Source organism: Carassius auratus, chromosome 24 (assembly GCF_003368295.1).
Source record: "Carassius auratus strain Wakin chromosome 24, ASM336829v1, whole genome shotgun sequence".
NCBI classification, from domain to species: domain Eukaryota; kingdom Metazoa; phylum Chordata; class Actinopteri; order Cypriniformes; family Cyprinidae; genus Carassius; species Carassius auratus.
Window position 1 is genome coordinate 18,031,171 of NC_039266.1, and position 18,522 is coordinate 18,049,692.

Below are 18,522 nucleotides of genomic sequence, written 5' to 3' on the forward strand. Positions count from 1 at the left end.
GAGCAACAAGTAAGGCATTTTCGAGGTGAATAAAGTATACTTTGTTAAGTTTGCAAACTTTCACTTTTAGCACTTAAGAGCAGCAATGCAATTTCGTAGAAGTCACACATGATGTTTCCGTCCTGTCAGGTTTTAGGCGCAACTGGCAGGTCACGTGACCAGACACGCCTCTCTACAGTATATACACACATGAATGTGAATATTTAAAAAAAAAGTTAATGTGTTAAATATATTAATATATAATATAAATTATATGAAAATAAATATATAAATATAAATATTTTCAAATTATGTGTATATATATATATATATATATATATATATATTAGACGTAATAAATATACTCAGCACACAAACATATTATGTGAACAATAACTTTTATTTTGGATGAGATTAATCAAATTACAGCACTAATATATATATATATATATATATATATATATATATATATATATATGTATATATATATATATGTATATGTATATATATATACACACGTGTGTGTGTGTGCTTTATGTTGTAGAAATGGCTTGCCAAAGATTAACACAAAAATTTCAGAGACTTTGTTTATTCTTTTTTATTTAACTGTAAATAAAAAACGAATCTAAAGCATGATTATCCTTTAGCAGTCACATGCCAGTGATGTGCATTTATCTCTGGACATTACTCTTTCATATCAACAACATTAACATATCTGCAAAACAAATGCCGAAAACTAAAAATGTGAAGTATTCCACTCATCGAACACACAGAAAAATAGACCTTTCTCTGGCACTTGTATATTCCTCAGACAGAAGCTCTGCGTGCGTGTACAGTACAAACAAGAGGTCAGTCACCTCATGGACAGGAAAAAAAAAAAAGCGTAGGATTTTAAGGTTGAATTGCATTGAACATCAAGTCACTGATCATCAGCACGTGGTTTTACTGCATAGGGGCTTCATAGATCTTTCCATCTCACACTTAGATATCGCTTTTCAAATTACAAAAGTGTTAAATATAAATAAATAAACATTTTCATTTTCCTTTACAGCATCATTTCAAAAACATCAAGTAAATAATCAACACCCAAAGTGAAGAAATGTAGAGCTCTGCAATAAATAAAATCAGTGACACACACTAAAACAGCAAAATGGGCCTTTTGGTTTTTTTTTTTTTTAAACAACTGTAACATTCACTTTGATATATTTAAACATTCGATTAATCTTGTTCTATTGGCAACCAGTAGTGGGCGATAACTGCTGGACAGAAGGCACCAAAGACAGATACAGAGGAAACCATTTCTGTCTGCATTTACAAAGGGACTGTGGCGGAGAAAGATTAAACGAATTCCTAAATGCAGGAGGAGTAGTCAAAAGTACAAATATGTGAACTGGCTCATACGCCACAAGCCGAAAATCGTATATACACAAGGAACAAACAGTCATAACATGCACTGAATACTGAGATTATTACTGAATGTCCTGCAAACGCACAGACACCCCCCTCCAACAGAGGCGATTATGGTACAGTCCGTAGTCTGTGTGCAGACACTATTCAAACACCAGATGGCGTAGATTTAGGTCTAGCTAAAGGTATAGTTATCATAGTGTGCGTGCAGAAGCTTAGTGTGATATAATAGGAAGAGTTCACAGTATCCTTCTGAATAAGAGATGATACACCTTCATCGCCCCATACAGCCATCTAGAAATCAGATAACAGACCAAATAACTCTTCCTTTGCTCCCTGACAGCACACATCTAGGTCAAGTTCCCTGGTTCCACTCTTTCATTCTGAGATGAGGCCCAAACATGTGGTCTCTGCTTCCATGTCAGTCTCTTACTGCAACGTCACATGACCCAGTAATCTCCACAAGAAGCATCACTCTGTCTCTGCTTCGCTCTCTTTCCTGGTCATACCTGCAAAAGAGTAGACAATAAGAGAGGTCTTTTTTTTAGCTGCAATACTGCTTACAACCACTAGTAGCTTGCGAACATGTATTTTCAACGGTTCAGAAATCTGGATTCCTGCCGATTTTGGTTCTAGACAGCCTTTAATCCAGCTGCTTGTAATAAGGATGAAGTGTTTTTGTAGGCCAAACTCCGGAAATGAGCATTTAACTCAATTAGTGCCCTTTGTTTTTAATCATACTCTTGCAAACTATTCTAACTCACACATTCAGTGGAAAGGACTGAAAGAGTTGATAGAAGCTTCATGGTGGTGACATTTTAATTTAAAATTAATTAAAGTTGTGTTCACTTGTGAAGATAAACAAAACATATCTATATATCTATATATATATATTTTTTTTTCTTTTTTCTTTTTTTTACTGGTCGTGGATAATTTTTCTGCAATAATCCAAAAATGAGCAGTTTAACGGCTCAGAACAAGAACAGCTGTTGATCATCCAGGTAATGACATTCAATTATTAGTAAATTCAAGGGTCTGTAAACTTTTCTTTTTTTTACTGGTCGTGGATCATTTTTCTGCAATAATCCAAAAACCAATGGAAAATCCTGTTGGGATTTTGTCAAGGGATCCAGGGTGATGCTAATTCTTGGGATGGTCTACAAAAACACAACATCACTGCAGTGGTCCGCAAAAACATCTGATTTAGAGAGTGTTTTATATAAGCTGAAACTTGACTTTGCAGGAAGGTCTTCTGATCTGCGCAAACTATATTTGCAATATTAGCAACATCACATCTGCCTCTTAGGATTCATAACACTCTTCACAGAAGCAGTTAATATGCAGTGTTATAAATTCACAGCCAACAAGGCAGACACCCAGCACACACTGACCTCTCAGAATGAAATCCAGAAAGTTTGAGTTAAATAGAGAGATGTGTATTGTGTCCAATCTTCTGATTTTGATTTAAGGTGTCTGTTGTAGATGTACATCATATCTATTGGTTATGCAGTTCTGTTTATAAGTTTACATTCCCGTTGCAAAGTGTTCAAAATTGTAACAAAATTGTAAATCTGGGAAACATACATGTGTCCTTCTGAAGGACAATTTTAAATAAAAAAAATGACAATCCCTGCTCTTAATGAATCGTGTTTCCTTCTTAAGCATCAGTAAGTGTTTGCACCTTTTGTAATAGTTTTATGTTGTATTAAGTGTAAGATGGATTTCAAAATCATACAGTCACTGTTGGAAGGGTTCAAATATGCAGAAGATGCTAAAAAAAATTTTTGAAAGAAAAATGAGCAGTTTAACGGCTCAGAACAAGAACAGCTGTTGATCATCCAGGTAATGACATTCAATTATTAGTAAATTTAAGGGTCTGTAAACTTTTGGTTCATTTATCTACATCCAATTATTATTTTGTCTTGTGCACCATATGTAAACATTTGTTATACAAACAGCTCATCCAGGACAGAATTCAAATAATATGATCCTCTTATTTTGTTAAAACAATTAACATTTTCCATATTTTGTAAGGGTATGTAAATTTATGAGCAGAAATGATTAGTGGTCATAGTGGCAAGACCTACGACATTATGTGTATGCATGTGTTGAGAGGACAGAGCGTGTGGTTGAGTTACTGCAGGACACTATCCATCAGCAGATGGGAAGCCCAGCAGTGGGAGGGGCTCTGATGTACTGCAAGTGCCTCATTAATCAAAATCATATGCGGTGAAATGTGGTCGTGCACACATATACACACACACACACACACACACACACAGCCCTCTAAAATCAAAGTCAATCCTGTCTGGCTCACTGGTGGAAACAGAAAGTATCAGTTCGCACATGCCATCCTCGCACACATCATGAGCCAGGCAGCGGACATGCACCGTCTCCTTGACCTCAGGATTGGCAGTAGTACCTGTGGCTCGGACGAGAGAGGATGGGAGGAGGAGGGTCCTGCTGGAAATGTGCTTTAGGAATGCTGAGCATTGATACCTGCGGGGTTGAGAACAAGTGCCTGGAGGATGTCCGACAGAGAGACGATGCCCACGATGCTGCCATTCTCATCCACCACCACCAGTCTGTGCACCTGAGCAAGGACAGATACACATACAGTAAGCATCTAGAGCAGTTTTAGAGAATCTAGGGAAAAGAACAGCTCTAGAATTTCTCCACTTTTGTGACCTAGAGTAGCTATAAAATATTGAGAACCTAAAGCTTAGTTAAAGAGCATATCTCCCTTATAGTGAATTAGAAAAGCTCTTGAATATCTACAAACAAGAGCCACACTAAAATATGATCTCAATAAAGAGCAGCTCTAGAGTATCTGTTACCTAGTTGATCTAGAATATACCCTCTTTAGTGAGCTATTGCAGCTCTATAACATCTAGAAACGAGTGATAAGTATGACAGCTCTATAATGTCTAAGAGCAGCTCTAGAGCATCTATTTACTCAGTTGGTCTAGAATATCACGTCTATAGTGAACTAGAGCTGGTCTATAATATCTAGAAACAAGAGTGACTAGAATAACACCTCTGTAACAACTAAGTGCAGTTCTGGAGCATCTATTACCCAGATGATCTACAATATACCATCTAGAGCAACATAACCAAAAGCAAAGACCAAGAACAACTCAAGCATATCTCGTCTATAGTGAATTAGAGAAGCTCTTGAAGAATATGATCACAATAAAGGCTAAAAGCAGCTCTAGAGCACCCATCTATATCACTATATAATACATTTTCTATAGTGAATGAGAACAGTTAAAGAATATATAGAACCAAGTGTGACAAGAATATTACCAAAGAGCTGCTCTATCTAGAATATTGCTTTTATCTCTAGAATACATTACAAAAAAGAGCAGCTGCATAATACTATTAGCAAGATCTGCTCTAGAGTATATTACCAAGAGCAAATCTAAAATATTTCCTGTACAAAAAACAAGAGCAACTGTTGACTGTTTTCAATCACTGTATAAAATACCTTACCAAGCGCTGCTCTATAATATTGAGTGACTTTCCACTATAAAAAGCAAGAGCATTTGCACAATATCTATCACAGCTCCAGCATATCTCATCTGTACTGAACTAGAGAAACGATAGAATATATCTAAAAAAGACCATGAAGACCTGCCTATCTATAAACAAGATCTGCTCTAGAATATATCACCAAGAGCAACTCTATTTCCTCTATAAAGAGCTAAAGCAACTGCTGACTGTTACCAATAGCAGATGTATAATACCTATTACAAAGAGCCGTTTTAGAATAAATTACCAAGAACAACTCAAAAAAAGGCAGATGCAGAATATATACTATAAAGAGCTAGTCTAGCATATTTCCTCAATAGTGGACTGAAGCATAATATTTTTTTTTTTGCAGATTTATGAGAACAGAAAGACAACAATGGGAAAGCTCACCTCAGCCTTGACTATCCGATCTACTATTGTTTCCAGTGTCTCAAGTCGGTTGCATTTCATGACCCCTTCAAAGTACTGTGACCTGTGCATCAGTGCCTGTGTCACGCTAATGTCCAGGTTGTTGTACGTCTTTTCAGCAGCAAGATTCTACAAACGCACAAAGACAATTAACGTCTGTAATACAGGTCAAACGTTTTACGCATTCAACAATTAAATAAATGCATATACTTACAATGACATCAAATTTGGAATAAATATCTACAACTTTTCCTAAAAGGCAAAGATACACAGAAAATAAGTAATTTGATGAGTGTAAGTGTATTGGAATAAACAAAATTCGTCTTTTTTCTTTCGAATCATACCTGACTCGTCCACCACAGGCAGTGCTGACACCCTCCTCTCCACAAAGATGCTGAGTGCTTTGATGATTGGCGTGTCAGGGTGGATGAAGGCGATGTTGCTGTAGGTCCCGATGCTCAGCTCTTCCAGTGTCTGCTTCATAAAGGCGGGCTTTGGCATCTCACACACCTGAGACACATAAGCACAAGCTACTTTGTCAGCGTTTGAATATTTTATAATTCAAGCAACATAAGAACATGAATAATTTTAGTAATTATTTTGGCTGTCTGCCCTATTTGTCAGTATATAAAGTACTTTTTACTTTCAGTTCTATGCAAGATATACTGCTGAGACTTTAACTAACCTGTCTTTTAAATACTTTGTGAGAGATGGAAGTGGTTTACACTGCGTAAGTACAGTATATAAAAGGCCATGGAATTGTTATCAGATAGATGACATTAATCTAGGGACTGTCTCTTCCACTTCATCTGCTCTACTCCTCCCTTCCTTTGCACTTTTTTTATCCTATTCATTCAATTCCTTCCTCATTCTTTGTCACTCTAGAGGAAATGACTGTGTAACAGCATCGGTTAAACCTCAAACCCCTGCCAAAAACAGCCAGGTAAAATCGACCTGAATGCACAAGTGATACACATAGAACATACTGCTGAACTTACAAACAGCTGAAGGAATTTCAGGATCCTTTTGTGCGTCAAAATGTAAAGTGCATTTCCACTGACAGGGTCGATGACGGGTAACCGGTGGATCTTGTTTTTGATCAGTGAATACACCGCATCAAATATGCTGCAACACAAAACATACAGAGACAGAGAAAGTCAATTTCACTGCGGTGACCTGAGGAACAGACGGGTGACTTATGTGTGAGGCAATATGTGAGAGGGAAAGAGTTTGTGGTTTACTAAAGGAACTCTAGTGGTTAACTACACTCATGTCCTCTATGTATAAGATCACCCTACAGCATGCAACTTTCTATAGTAAGGCAATATATGACATACATGCCAACACAGAAATGAATTGTTCTTACCTTGCATCTGGAAATATGTTCACTAAAGGCTTAAATGTTTCCTGTAGATAGAGCTCTGTTGTAAAAAAAAAAAAAAAAAAAAAAAAAAAAAAAAAAAAAAAAAAAAAAAACAAGATACATGAAAAACGTCTAGAAAAGCACAAAACACAAAGCACTAGAAAGAACCACCTGTGAGGATTTCTTACCTCTCCACGTCTCAATTTTATGCTCCTCAAGCTCATAGATTTGTACCTAAAACAAAACAAGAGATTGTTACTCAGATTGCAAACATATTCACATTTTAATGAAATTCTCAAAGTATACAGTAATAATAATAATACTTAGAATAATAATAATAATAAGTAGTAGTAGTTTATTATTATTATTAGTAGTAGTATAGTTGTAATGGTAGAAGTTAGTAGTAGTATAATTACATTTATATGCAAGTATAAATATATATATAATATTAGTATAATTTATATATTTTTATTATAATAAAGTTATTGTGATCAATTATATTGTTTTAAATATAAAAAAATGAAAATCGAAATTATGTAACAAAATAGCAATATGCAACTTATTAACAAATCACACTTATAATATTAACAATAATTATCATCATACTAATAAAAATATTATAAGACTATGATTATGATCATTATCATTATATAAAAATACATTTACAATATTATGTAACTTAAAAGCAATTTGTAACTTATTGAAAATCCACATTTATTTATAGTAACTATAATAATTATTATATATTATTATTATTATTAGTTGTTGTTAGCATTATAAATAGACATTTATGTTTATAATAACAAGTTTAAACTTATGTAACTGTATGTGACTTATGTAAATTAACATATTTTATTAGTGATACACCAGAATGAAAATTCTGGGCCAAAAAACGAAACCGAAAATGCTTTTCAATAATCAATAATAATTTTATGAATCAAAATCAATACAATAATATTATGAAATACTATAAATACAATACAGTAATAGAATAATATAAAATAATTTTGTACGAATTTTTTATTGAACTTAATTTAATATAAGCATTCCTGCATTCGATGGCGTCAGGCACAATAATCATGCTGTCTAATCGGCATCTTGATATGCCACACCTGTGAGGTGGATGGATTTTCTCGGCAAAGGAGAAGTGCTCACTAACACAGATTTAGACAGATTTGTGAACAATATTTGAGAGAAATAGGCTTTTTGTGTACATAGATAAAAGTCCTAGATCTTTGAGTTCAGCTCATGAAAAATGGGGGCAAAAACAAAAGTGTTGCATTTATAATTTTGTTCGGTGTATTTAAAATAAATAAATAAATAAAGACTTCCTGCAACACAATGCGACACAAGCATCTGTTGAGTAGTGAGAATTTAAGACAGACGTGGTGCAGGTGTGTGTTAAAAAACTAAGAACAGCTTTAAGCACTGATTTCTGGAACTAGTAAAAAGTGATGCAGGATTGTAGTCCCGACCCTTGGAAACGGTAATGCTGACTGAGGGAAAGTGAGACGCACATCCCACAGCGGCACCAATTAAAGAGCCGCACTGCACTACTGATGCAGGCTAACGTCTAAACCCACATGACTTATCATAAAAGCACGGCTGATCAGAGGATGCACAGCCTCCTGCTTCCATATGTTAGCTAATGATTACTGTGGACATGAGCACTTGCATGCGTGTGTGCGCCTTTCAGTGCGTGATAAGACCGATGGGATAGGAAAATGGGTTAATGCTGAAGCTCATGATTTCTTGAAGGCTCTGGAGGGGAATGATGGGAAGAGAGCGCTTGGGAGCGTGTGACAGAGCTTAAAGGGGACATATGCTTTATTGGAGATATAAATTCTAGGTAACACTTTAGAATAAGGTTCCATTAGTTAATGTTACTTAACTACTTTCGTTAACATGAACTAAGCAAGAACAATCCTTCTACAGCATTTATAAGTCTTAGTTCATGTTAATTTCAACATTTACTAATGCATTATTCAAATCAAAAGTTGTGCTTGTTAACATTAGTTAATGCACTGTGAATTACCATGAACTAACAATGAATAACTCTATTTTCATTAACTAACATTAACGAAGATGAATAAATACAGTAATAAATGTATTATTCATTGTTTGTTCATGTTAATTAATACATTAACTAACATTAACTAATGGAACCTTATTCTAAAGTGTTACCAAATTCTATATAAAGATTCAGTAGATATGAAGTCCACTTACACAGAATGTTGTACATTTAAGACTTCTGGGTGTAAATGATTTCTGTAAGAACTGGTTACTCCTTTCGAATAGTTTTATAGTTTGCTGGATCATTTATTAGGTCAGGCTAAATTTCTAAAAACTGTACAGGTGTTGATATCTAAATCATGAGCTATTTTGCAGCTCTCTTTCTTTTTATGCAAAACATAAAGGATATAAAAGTTTAGGGCGATATTTTTATCCAGAGAGAATGCATTAAATAATCAAAAGTGATGCTAAATACATTTATAATATTACAAAAGATTACCATTTTAATCAAATTCTGTTCATCATGTTAGAATGATTTCTGAAGTTTTTGTGTTAGTCTAGTGGAGATTATTGTCAGTATGTTGTATACGCGTATGAATATAAATAAGTAAGCCACAGCTGTGCCTTTCCCCTAAACGCAGGTAGAAGCTTTACAGCATTTTCAACTACTTCCTGTGTCTGCATAAAAGAAATAGTGGGGTGTGAAAAAATTAGAGGATGTTGCTTTTACTCAGAGTGATTAGTGGTTTCTTTTCTATTGCATAGATAAATTCACATGAATCCGTATTTAAGAACAAAGTGCAAAAACAAGGATACGAGCTTATAAATAATGATGAGCAGGAAGAGAAGTTTTGACAGTGAATTTGAGGGTGTGAATTATATAATAACTAGCAACTCTATATTGAAAATTAAAGATAATATTAAATTACAGCAGTATAACTTCATAGCCCTTGTGAGAAAACAAGCACTTTATTTACAATCCACACCAATTTAATTGTTTTGCAGGAGCAATCATTGGCACAAAACACAACAGATGCTGTAGTGTTTCTGGAACGTTTGATTCCTGAGCTCAGTGTGATCTGAACACAGTAATTGCAGAGCGCTGTATGTTATTATAAAGGACATGAGGTTCAAGAAAGACTCATGGCTATAAACCGTCCGTCTGCCAGGCAGCAAAGCTAAACACAGCACTTTCACTGTATACATCTACATTCACTACCAGTGACAAAACTAAACTAAACTAAACGTAACTGTTTCAGGCCTAAAAGTTCAGAATTTTGGCTGAAAACTAGGGGAAAAAAATAAACAAAAGAAATGGCCATAACTTTTAACTTTAATAAAATAAGAAAAAAAAAACAATACGAAAAAATAAATAAAAAAAAGTGAAAAATAATAAATATATATAGCTATTTACATGAATAAAAATACTATAAAATGTACTAAAAACAATGAAATTTCTGCTGATATAGATATATATATATATATATTTATACACACACACACACACACACACAGATATATATATATATATATATATATATATATATATATATATATATATATATATATATATATATATATATATATATATATATATATACATATATACAATTAAATTAAATTTCTAAAAAAATGGTGCATGAAATCAAGATTATGTTTCAGACCTAGGACATTTCTGCTTAAACGAGAAAAAATATCATAAGAAATGCCATAAAAAATCCTCTGTTATATAAAAAACTGGAAAATAAATAAACTAATAATAAAATAATCAATGACTAAATGAACAAATAAAAATAATATGACATTTAACACAATAGAGTCTGAAATTGAGAGTAAGTTTCTGGCCAAGGAGTACAGCATTTCTTCTGAAAACTAGAAAAAGGAGAATCCATTACATACCATGGGTGATTTGTAGTATCTGTGAAGTATGTTGATGAAGTCTGTGATGGTTAGCATGCCTGCAGAGAAACAAGAAACACACATTAACTCTTAAGTCTTTCTTGGACCACCTGTAAACCAGAAAAAAAAAAAAATCAGTGAAAGAACATGGGTCTCAGATAACAGTTTTCCTTCTCCTAGTACAATGGATCTCTTTGAGAAGGGAGGTTTTTACGGGATGTGGCGCTTTGCCAGCCGTGATCTAAAGAAAATCAAAACTGATCTCAATATATAATCTTAACAGACTTCAACCACACAGATGAACATGATACTGGTTAGAGACAGTAGGTCAGCATCACTGCAGTGTCCTAGAGGAGACTCACAGGAGCGATGAGTGTTATCTGAGAGGGCAGTATTTACAACATTACATAAAGCCTGGCAGCAGTCTAGTGGACAGTCTAAATCAGTGCCGGAGGAAAGCAGACAGAGTTACTGCCACGGCGTAATCACTCGCTTGATTAAAAAGTGATGAAGGGTGCAGGCGTATTTATATCTGTTCCTCAAGCAGACCGACATTATGGCCTCAGTCTTAATCAGCAAGAGGAGAAATGAGGGACTGTGGTGTGGTGCTTCAGACATGGTTTAGATGGTCTCAGTCTACAAAAACATACTCCATTTTTAAACTTGCTGAATTATTTAGTGTTGTTTGATTGGTAAACAAATTGATTTCAAAATTCAAATTCAAATTAGTCACTTGTAAGATCCTTCATAAGATCATAATGTATTTTACAAAAAAGTAACTTATTTAAAATATTTAAGGAAATGTTTATTTTGCTTCAATAATATTACTGTTACTATCACTATTATTTTTAATTTATGTGACCATTTATTATTGATATATTAGGATATATAATATGATTATGATAACATACAATAATGATATAATTACATTTTATGTCAATTTATGTTCATACTATAGGTATACAATTTTATTTTATTTACAAAATAAGTATTTTTATATTATTTATATATTATAATTAATTTAATTTTAAATTATAAATATATTAGTTAATATTTTATGTCTAATTATTAATACATGATAATAATAAATTACTAAATTACTTAATTTATATACTATGAATAGTGTTTTTCTTACGTTTCTGACCAATAGATTATATGAAATATTGTTTATGATTTTAGCATTTCACCAACCTTTTAGTTTTACAGTTCATAATATATTTTACAGAACTCTATCATAATCAGGTGTTAACTAATTTAAATATATTTAAGTAAATGTTTATTTAGCTTATTTAACAATATTGTTACATACCTTATTTGAAAATAATAAATATTTGTTATTAATCATATTTAAATATTATATCTAATATTTATTTTAAAAATATATACACATATAATTTAACTATATATTAAACATTGGGTTAATTTAATTTCAACATTTGGTTTAATTTATTTGAAAAAAAAATTATATTTTATATATATTTATTATATTATATAAATATATATATTTTGACAGTGTAAATGTACAGAACAGCATCACATGCCCCGATCAAACAGCAAATTATAAATTTTTCAGCTGAAAAGCTATTAATAAGCAAGTACTGGACCCGTCGTGGTGATTTAAGAGTTAAACTGACAGAGACTCCTAACGGAGCTCTCAAAGGTGAGAGGTTTCAAAACCCGCTAATTAATATCACCACCCACACCTCCACCTGCTCTCCTTCCCTCTGACAAACACACAAAGCTCCATTTAACATTAAAAACTTCTACTAATGGCATGAGGGGGAGTAAACGATGACAGAATTTTATTTTTAGTGAACTATCTCTTTAATAAGTGCTTTATTTGGGTCTGAGTGACTCAGCACTTCAGACACACTCATATGGACCTTTATCAACGCTGAGAGGCTTATGGTAGACCAGCTCAGATCAGCAGCCTGGGGAGAACAAGCAAATCTACCAAAACAGCCACAGCTGTCCACATAAAGCAGGAAATAGGAGGCTTTATGAGGGTGATATTACATTTATAACTGCATTTTATTGATCAGATATGTGACACAGTGTTTACAGGGGCTTGTTAAAGACTGTATCCTGTAGATTGTCAGTTATAATTTTATTATCTCTCTTGAGAGGACAGATACTGTGTCTGGATGCCTCAGAGGACGTCTATTTACAGTTAGATATTTGATATTCAGTGGATCAGTCTCTGAGTCACTCTCTCAGGACGCTCATGAGTTTTCTCTCCGGGGACTCATTCGGTCTCTGTGGTTGGTGTTGAAAGGGTACCCCAGCATGGCACCTTCATAATGAAAGGACGAGTTTTATAAGGTGAAGCCACTTAATATTATTATAAGATTTAAAAACAAATACCCATTGACATGGTTAACCACCAGATGCTCCTGTCAACCCTATTGGCAAAGGGCATCTCAGGAGCCACACTCCATTGGTTTGAGTCTTACCTCTCAGATAGGTCTTTCAAGGTATCTTGGAGAAGTGAGGTGTCCAAGTCACAACATCTAACTACTGGAGTGCCTCAGGGTTCAGTTCCTGGACCACTTCTCTTCTCTGTTTACATGGTATCACTAGGCTCTGTTATTCAGTACATTCAGTAAAAACTATAGAAATACTGTTCGTTTTCTCACACAAACCGCTCGTTTCATGTCTTAGGCCATAAATGTGTTGTTACGATGGGGAATTGTTTAATTTGTACTTCTCTGTGCATGTTCTTTGAGGTGGTGACCATAGACCTGCATTGTATGACTGACAGACAAGAAAGAACGGTTTGACCTAAAAATATCAAAATTGAAACTACTGTGGAAACAAAGACACCTACATCTTGGATGCCCTTGAGGTAAGCTTAAACATACCAAAATTTAATTTCAAAGTGAACTATCCCTTTAACAAAAGCAAAAAGGCCTCTAACACTAGCTTGCTCTATTCTGTCTGCTTTCTTTTTTGTTATTTATTATAAAAAAAAAAAAATAAAGCTAAATTTGCTTAACTTTACAGAAATCTTTACTCCAACTGTAGTGGAGCCTAAGGCAAATGATGCGACTCCAGTCAGCACACGCTTCTATTTTAAGCAGGTTTTGTCATGGTAACAGATAAGACTCTGTATCAGAGGACTGCTGAGTGCTGTAGAGGGTGACAGGAAGTATCATCTCCAGTCTGAATCTCTTCTAGGCCACAGAGATCTGGACGTATATGTTACGCTCTCTTCAAGAGCCTGCCAAAGAGCAGCTCCACTTACAAGCCTTGGTTTAAAAAGCATCAGATAAGTAAAACTTTCTTGGAAACTGATAAGACGTCGGTGACCAAAGGGTACGAAGTATTTCAATACTTATAACAACTTCTACTGTCAACGATGAGGTGCTTGTACTTTAAAAATGGGTCCTTGTCACACATCTCAAACAGTACCTGATTTTGTATTCATTATCAGAACATACTCACCCACAAAACTCTGTTTCTTGGTCTCCCACAGAGGGGCAGCTCGGACCCCATTGGCCACCAAGGCAAAAAAGGCCTTTTTTACCTAAAAAGAAAAGGACAAAAATATTTATGTCATGTCACATTTCACACCAATTTTTTTGCACCATCAGTGACAGGAAGAGGGCGTTGTTTACTCCAAGCATCTAAGATTACATGAAATTATTATTCTTTACAGCCAAAAAGGTGTATCCAAATATACGGTATGTATACAAATATGAAGTATAATTACATAATTACAACAAAACCCATGTCCACACTTGTTTAAGCATTCTGTCACAAGCAAAATACCTTTACCATGGGAAATAATTAGACAATTTTAATTATGCATTTATATGCATAATATATATTATATATATATATATATATATATATATATATATATATATATATATATATATATATATATATGTAAATAAATCATTAACTGTTACTTGAAAAAAATAGGCATATCTGTAAAAAATATATATATATATATATATATATATATATATATATTATATATATATATATATATATATATATACACACACACACACACACACACACACACACACACACACAGGTGCTGGTCATATAAAAAATATATTTTTTCATTTCATTTCAAAATATCATATCATTAAAATATCATCAAAAAGTTGATTTCACTAATTCCATTCAAAAAGTCAAACTTGTATATTATATTCATTCATTGCACATAGACTGATATATTTTAAATGTTTATTTCGATGATTATAACTGACAACTAAAGAAAATCCCAAATAGGCCTACTTTTAAATGAAAAAAGTGCACAATACTCTACTTTTGAATGCATTATTAGTTTTGCGCATAACAATGTGATTAATTGCAATTAAACGCAAACAATGATGCGATTAATCACGATTTAAAATGTAAATCGTTGCCCAGCACGAATATAAATATATAGCTTAACCGATTACCTCTATGAAAAGCAAATAAAAAAAAAATTTAGAAAAAAAAGAAAGAAAAAAAAAGGAAGACAAAAACAAGGAATTCCATTATCTTTAAGCATAAATATCTCCTCACAAAGTGCTTCTATGATGACTCACTCAAAGCAAGCAAATAACCTGAGGTGGGCCTGTATGAACCTGTAGAATGAGTATATCTTCCCAAGCCTTTAAAAAACTCTGTTCTTCACTTTGGCTGGCATGTCATTGGTTACAACAGGCACAAATGCAAATCCAATTAATGGAAACCATGCATAATCTTGTGGAATTCTTAAAATGTTGTAATTGTTAGTACCAGCTAAAGTTGAGCACAAAGCATTCATCGTCTTGGAATAAATTCCACCAAGGAGGATTTGGGCAAGCCGATCCTTCAAACACCGTCAATACTGCCATGGAGCCAAACAAAGCATTAATCATGGCGTCTTAAATAAATCATGCAAGCCTCTTTTCTTGGGTGATGTTCCAGCCCAATCTGAGATTATTAAACATTAATCGAGTCATAGCAAGGAACATGATGGGACATAATGCTGACGCAAAGGTTGGCCTTTCTGCTGTATAGAAGCTGTTGTGAACTGGGCGATGAGACTGACGGCTAGTACATCACTGCTGTGAGTCAGTGATCAGGAACACAGGCTTGGATCTTCTGTCCAAAACAATCCCGCCGGCAGCAAGAAGACCATTCATCTAGGATTTATCAAATATTTACACGTATCAACATTGGAGCAGTGACTTCGCGGGTTCCCGAGCCCGAGTATTGAACGTGCAATACCGGATTAGACTGGAAACATATGCTGATCACACAGTATGTGATATGTGTTACGTGAGAACAGCAGATGAAAACATCAATATGTGGTATAACAAGCCACCAGGAAAAGATACAGATGAAGAGACCGTAAGAGACAAACGGGACAAGTGAATATAGATGAGAGGTTATGAAACTGCCTCCTTTCTAAAAACTGCAGCATTCTGACTGAGAAGTCATGTGATCAGCTGAAGATAACAGCATATGGATGATTTTGTAAACATTAATACACTTACAAATGAAAAAGATACTAAGTAGTTATGCACAATATATTCATATCATATTGGTTTTCTGTGTATAATAGAGTGTTTTACATTTATTTTTAATATATTTATTTATTTGGAATATTTAACAGTGCATGCTCATTTTTCCCTAGTTTTACATTTATTTAACCTTTGCCGTCATCTAACATTCACTTTAATATACTAATTCACTATAATACACTTAATAAAAATGAATACATTTAATACAATTATTAAATATAATCTTCATAAAATTTCAAAATGAATACTTATTTTCATACCACAATATACTGTTAATTATAATATAATTGTCTAAAATCACTTGTAGAATTTTTTTTGTTTATTTATTTAGATAAAAAAGGGACATGTTACAGAAGTGTAATACACTGGTGTAGAAACTCAGAAATTGCTAGTAAATAAAAAATAAAATAAAAAAAATGCCAATAACATTAAATTAAAAAAATTTAAGCAGAAAAAATGAAACTGTATTTTTTGTAAAACACAATGAACTTTAATCAATAACCCCCCCAGCACACACACACACACACACACAAAACATGGTTTTTCATTTACTAATTTTGCAGAGCGAGTATTTTGTAAGTCATGGTAAACATGTCTGACACAGATTTGTTATCAGTGACATAAACTCATCAACACAGCTCTTACCTGCAGCGTTGTGTCAAAGACCACGAGCTTGGAGCTGGTAGGGACGATGTCATAGCACTTATGTGACTTCATAAACCGCATGTAAATGTCACTCTCAGATTGTTCGACAGCTGTAAAGACAGCAATAAACGAAAACAAGTCAATATAAAAAGTAAAGTGAGACATAAGTACAAGTCAATAAGTTGTTAAGCATAAACAGCACACTGCCTGCTAGAAGGCTGGGTCGGGGGGATGGTGCCCGAAGCGTAAATTATAAGGAAAAACAAGGAATCCTTACTCCCTGTCTAAACCGAATGCAAGTGGCGTGGCGCAACAAAATACTATAGAATCACTGATCTATAATACAGATTTATGTATAGATCAGTCAATAGAACTCATTATAATCAGTGATGCTGTCTACACTGGATGCGGCGCGACAAATTCCCTGAAAATAAACTGCTGCCGTGTTTTATTCATAACATGCTGACACAGATTTCAAATGATTTTCAATGGTCGCTTTGTCACGTCTGGTGTAGATAGTCTTTAGCTGATGTGGAGCAGACATGGTGTGCAGCGTTTGTCAATTCCAGTCCACGCACCCTCTGCTCTGCACATATTGTATGTTTAACGTAAATTAATGAATGCATTTAGCAGACGCTTTTATCCAAAGCGACTTACATTGTATTCAAGCTAACAATTTTTTTCTCCTTACATGTGTTCCCTGGGAATGGAACCCCCAACCTTGCGCTTGCTGACGCAATGCTCTACCACTTGAGCTACAGGATATGTTTGATATGTTCCATTCAAAGTGCTTTGAAGTGTGCGAGACATCAATTTAAATTGTATTTATTTACGGAGGTATACGATGTCACACTTTTCCGTGTGTAAAGATGTTGCAGTGAAGTATGCTTCTTCAGATTTCCCATGCTCAGGGAGTAGGTAGGGAGCAATGAACACTGTGTAGAGACCATGCCAATCAGAACACAGTTCATGCACGGAGCTCACTTCTAACGAGCAGATTATCGGAATCAGGTGTGTTAACAAAGAAACATACAATATGTGCAGAGCAGGGGGTCGCGAGGACTGGAATTGAGAACCGATGGCAAATTGCAGATCCTCAGTACCACTGACAAACATCTGGGGCACTATTTTAACGATCTGAAACGCAAGTGTCAAAGCGCGAAGCGCAAGTAACTTTGTGGGCGGGTCTCGGCGCTGTTGCTATTTTCCCGGCGGGATAAATGGCTCTTGCGCCCGGCGCAAATCTAAAATGGGTTGGTCTGAAGTAGCTTCATTATTCATAGGTGTGGTTTGGGCGTAACGTGAAATAAACCAATCAGAGCGTCATCCAACATTCCCTTTAAAAGCAGGTGCGCAAGTTCCATTATGGATTGCTATTATAATGGCGTATTTACCAGGCGCACGCCAGGAGCGGTTCACAGCCTAGAAGACTGATGTTTTTGTAAGAGCAGTGAAAGACAGAGAAGTTGTGTTGTATGGGGATGGGAGAATAATTAGCCTGAATAATTTGTAAGCTAGATTTATGCCTATTTTTTCACATCTTCGTGTCACACCACAATGATTTCCGTCATCTCATGTGTTAATATTTTTTTAGTGTAACAATTTATGATTTGCAAAAATAACTGTTGCATCTGTGTAGATAACATGAGCAAAGTGTATGCGCGTTGTGCACGCTATACATTATGGTCAAGCATGCGCCCTTAAAATAGCATAATGAACAACGCGCAACGCGCCACTGACTTTAGACTAGGTTTTTTCTGGTCAGTT

The 18,522-nt window shown here is 34.5% G+C and overlaps 1 protein-coding gene across 8 annotated transcripts in view; it reads right to left on the bottom strand.

Annotated features, from left to right (window-relative positions):
* Positions 1–559: 559 nt before the first annotated feature.
* The window catches only part of LOC113042496 (5'-AMP-activated protein kinase subunit gamma-2-like), a 58,869-nt gene continuing 40,906 nt past the window's right edge, over positions 560–18,522 (bottom strand). For 7 of the 8 annotated variants that reach the window (XM_026201390.1, XM_026201392.1, XM_026201391.1 and 4 more), the window contains 11 exons: positions 16,756–16,865; positions 14,045–14,126; positions 10,601–10,659; positions 6,877–6,922; positions 6,692–6,746; positions 6,324–6,450; positions 5,670–5,835; positions 5,540–5,577; positions 5,308–5,454; positions 3,886–3,979; positions 560–1,895 (listed from right to left, as the gene is read on the bottom strand). In XM_026201390.1, the coding sequence (XP_026057175.1) occupies positions 1,858–1,895; positions 3,886–3,979; positions 5,308–5,454; positions 5,540–5,577; positions 5,670–5,835; positions 6,324–6,450; positions 6,692–6,746; positions 6,877–6,922; positions 10,601–10,659; positions 14,045–14,126; positions 16,756–16,865 (962 nt within the window). In that variant the 3' untranslated portion in view covers positions 560–1,857. Of the gene's footprint in view, positions 1,896–3,808; positions 3,980–5,307; positions 5,455–5,539; positions 5,578–5,669; positions 5,836–6,323; positions 6,451–6,691; positions 6,747–6,876; positions 6,923–10,600; positions 10,660–14,044; positions 14,127–16,755; positions 16,866–18,522 lie in introns of all 8 variants that reach the window. The other variant, XR_003275584.1, reaches the window with a different exon arrangement.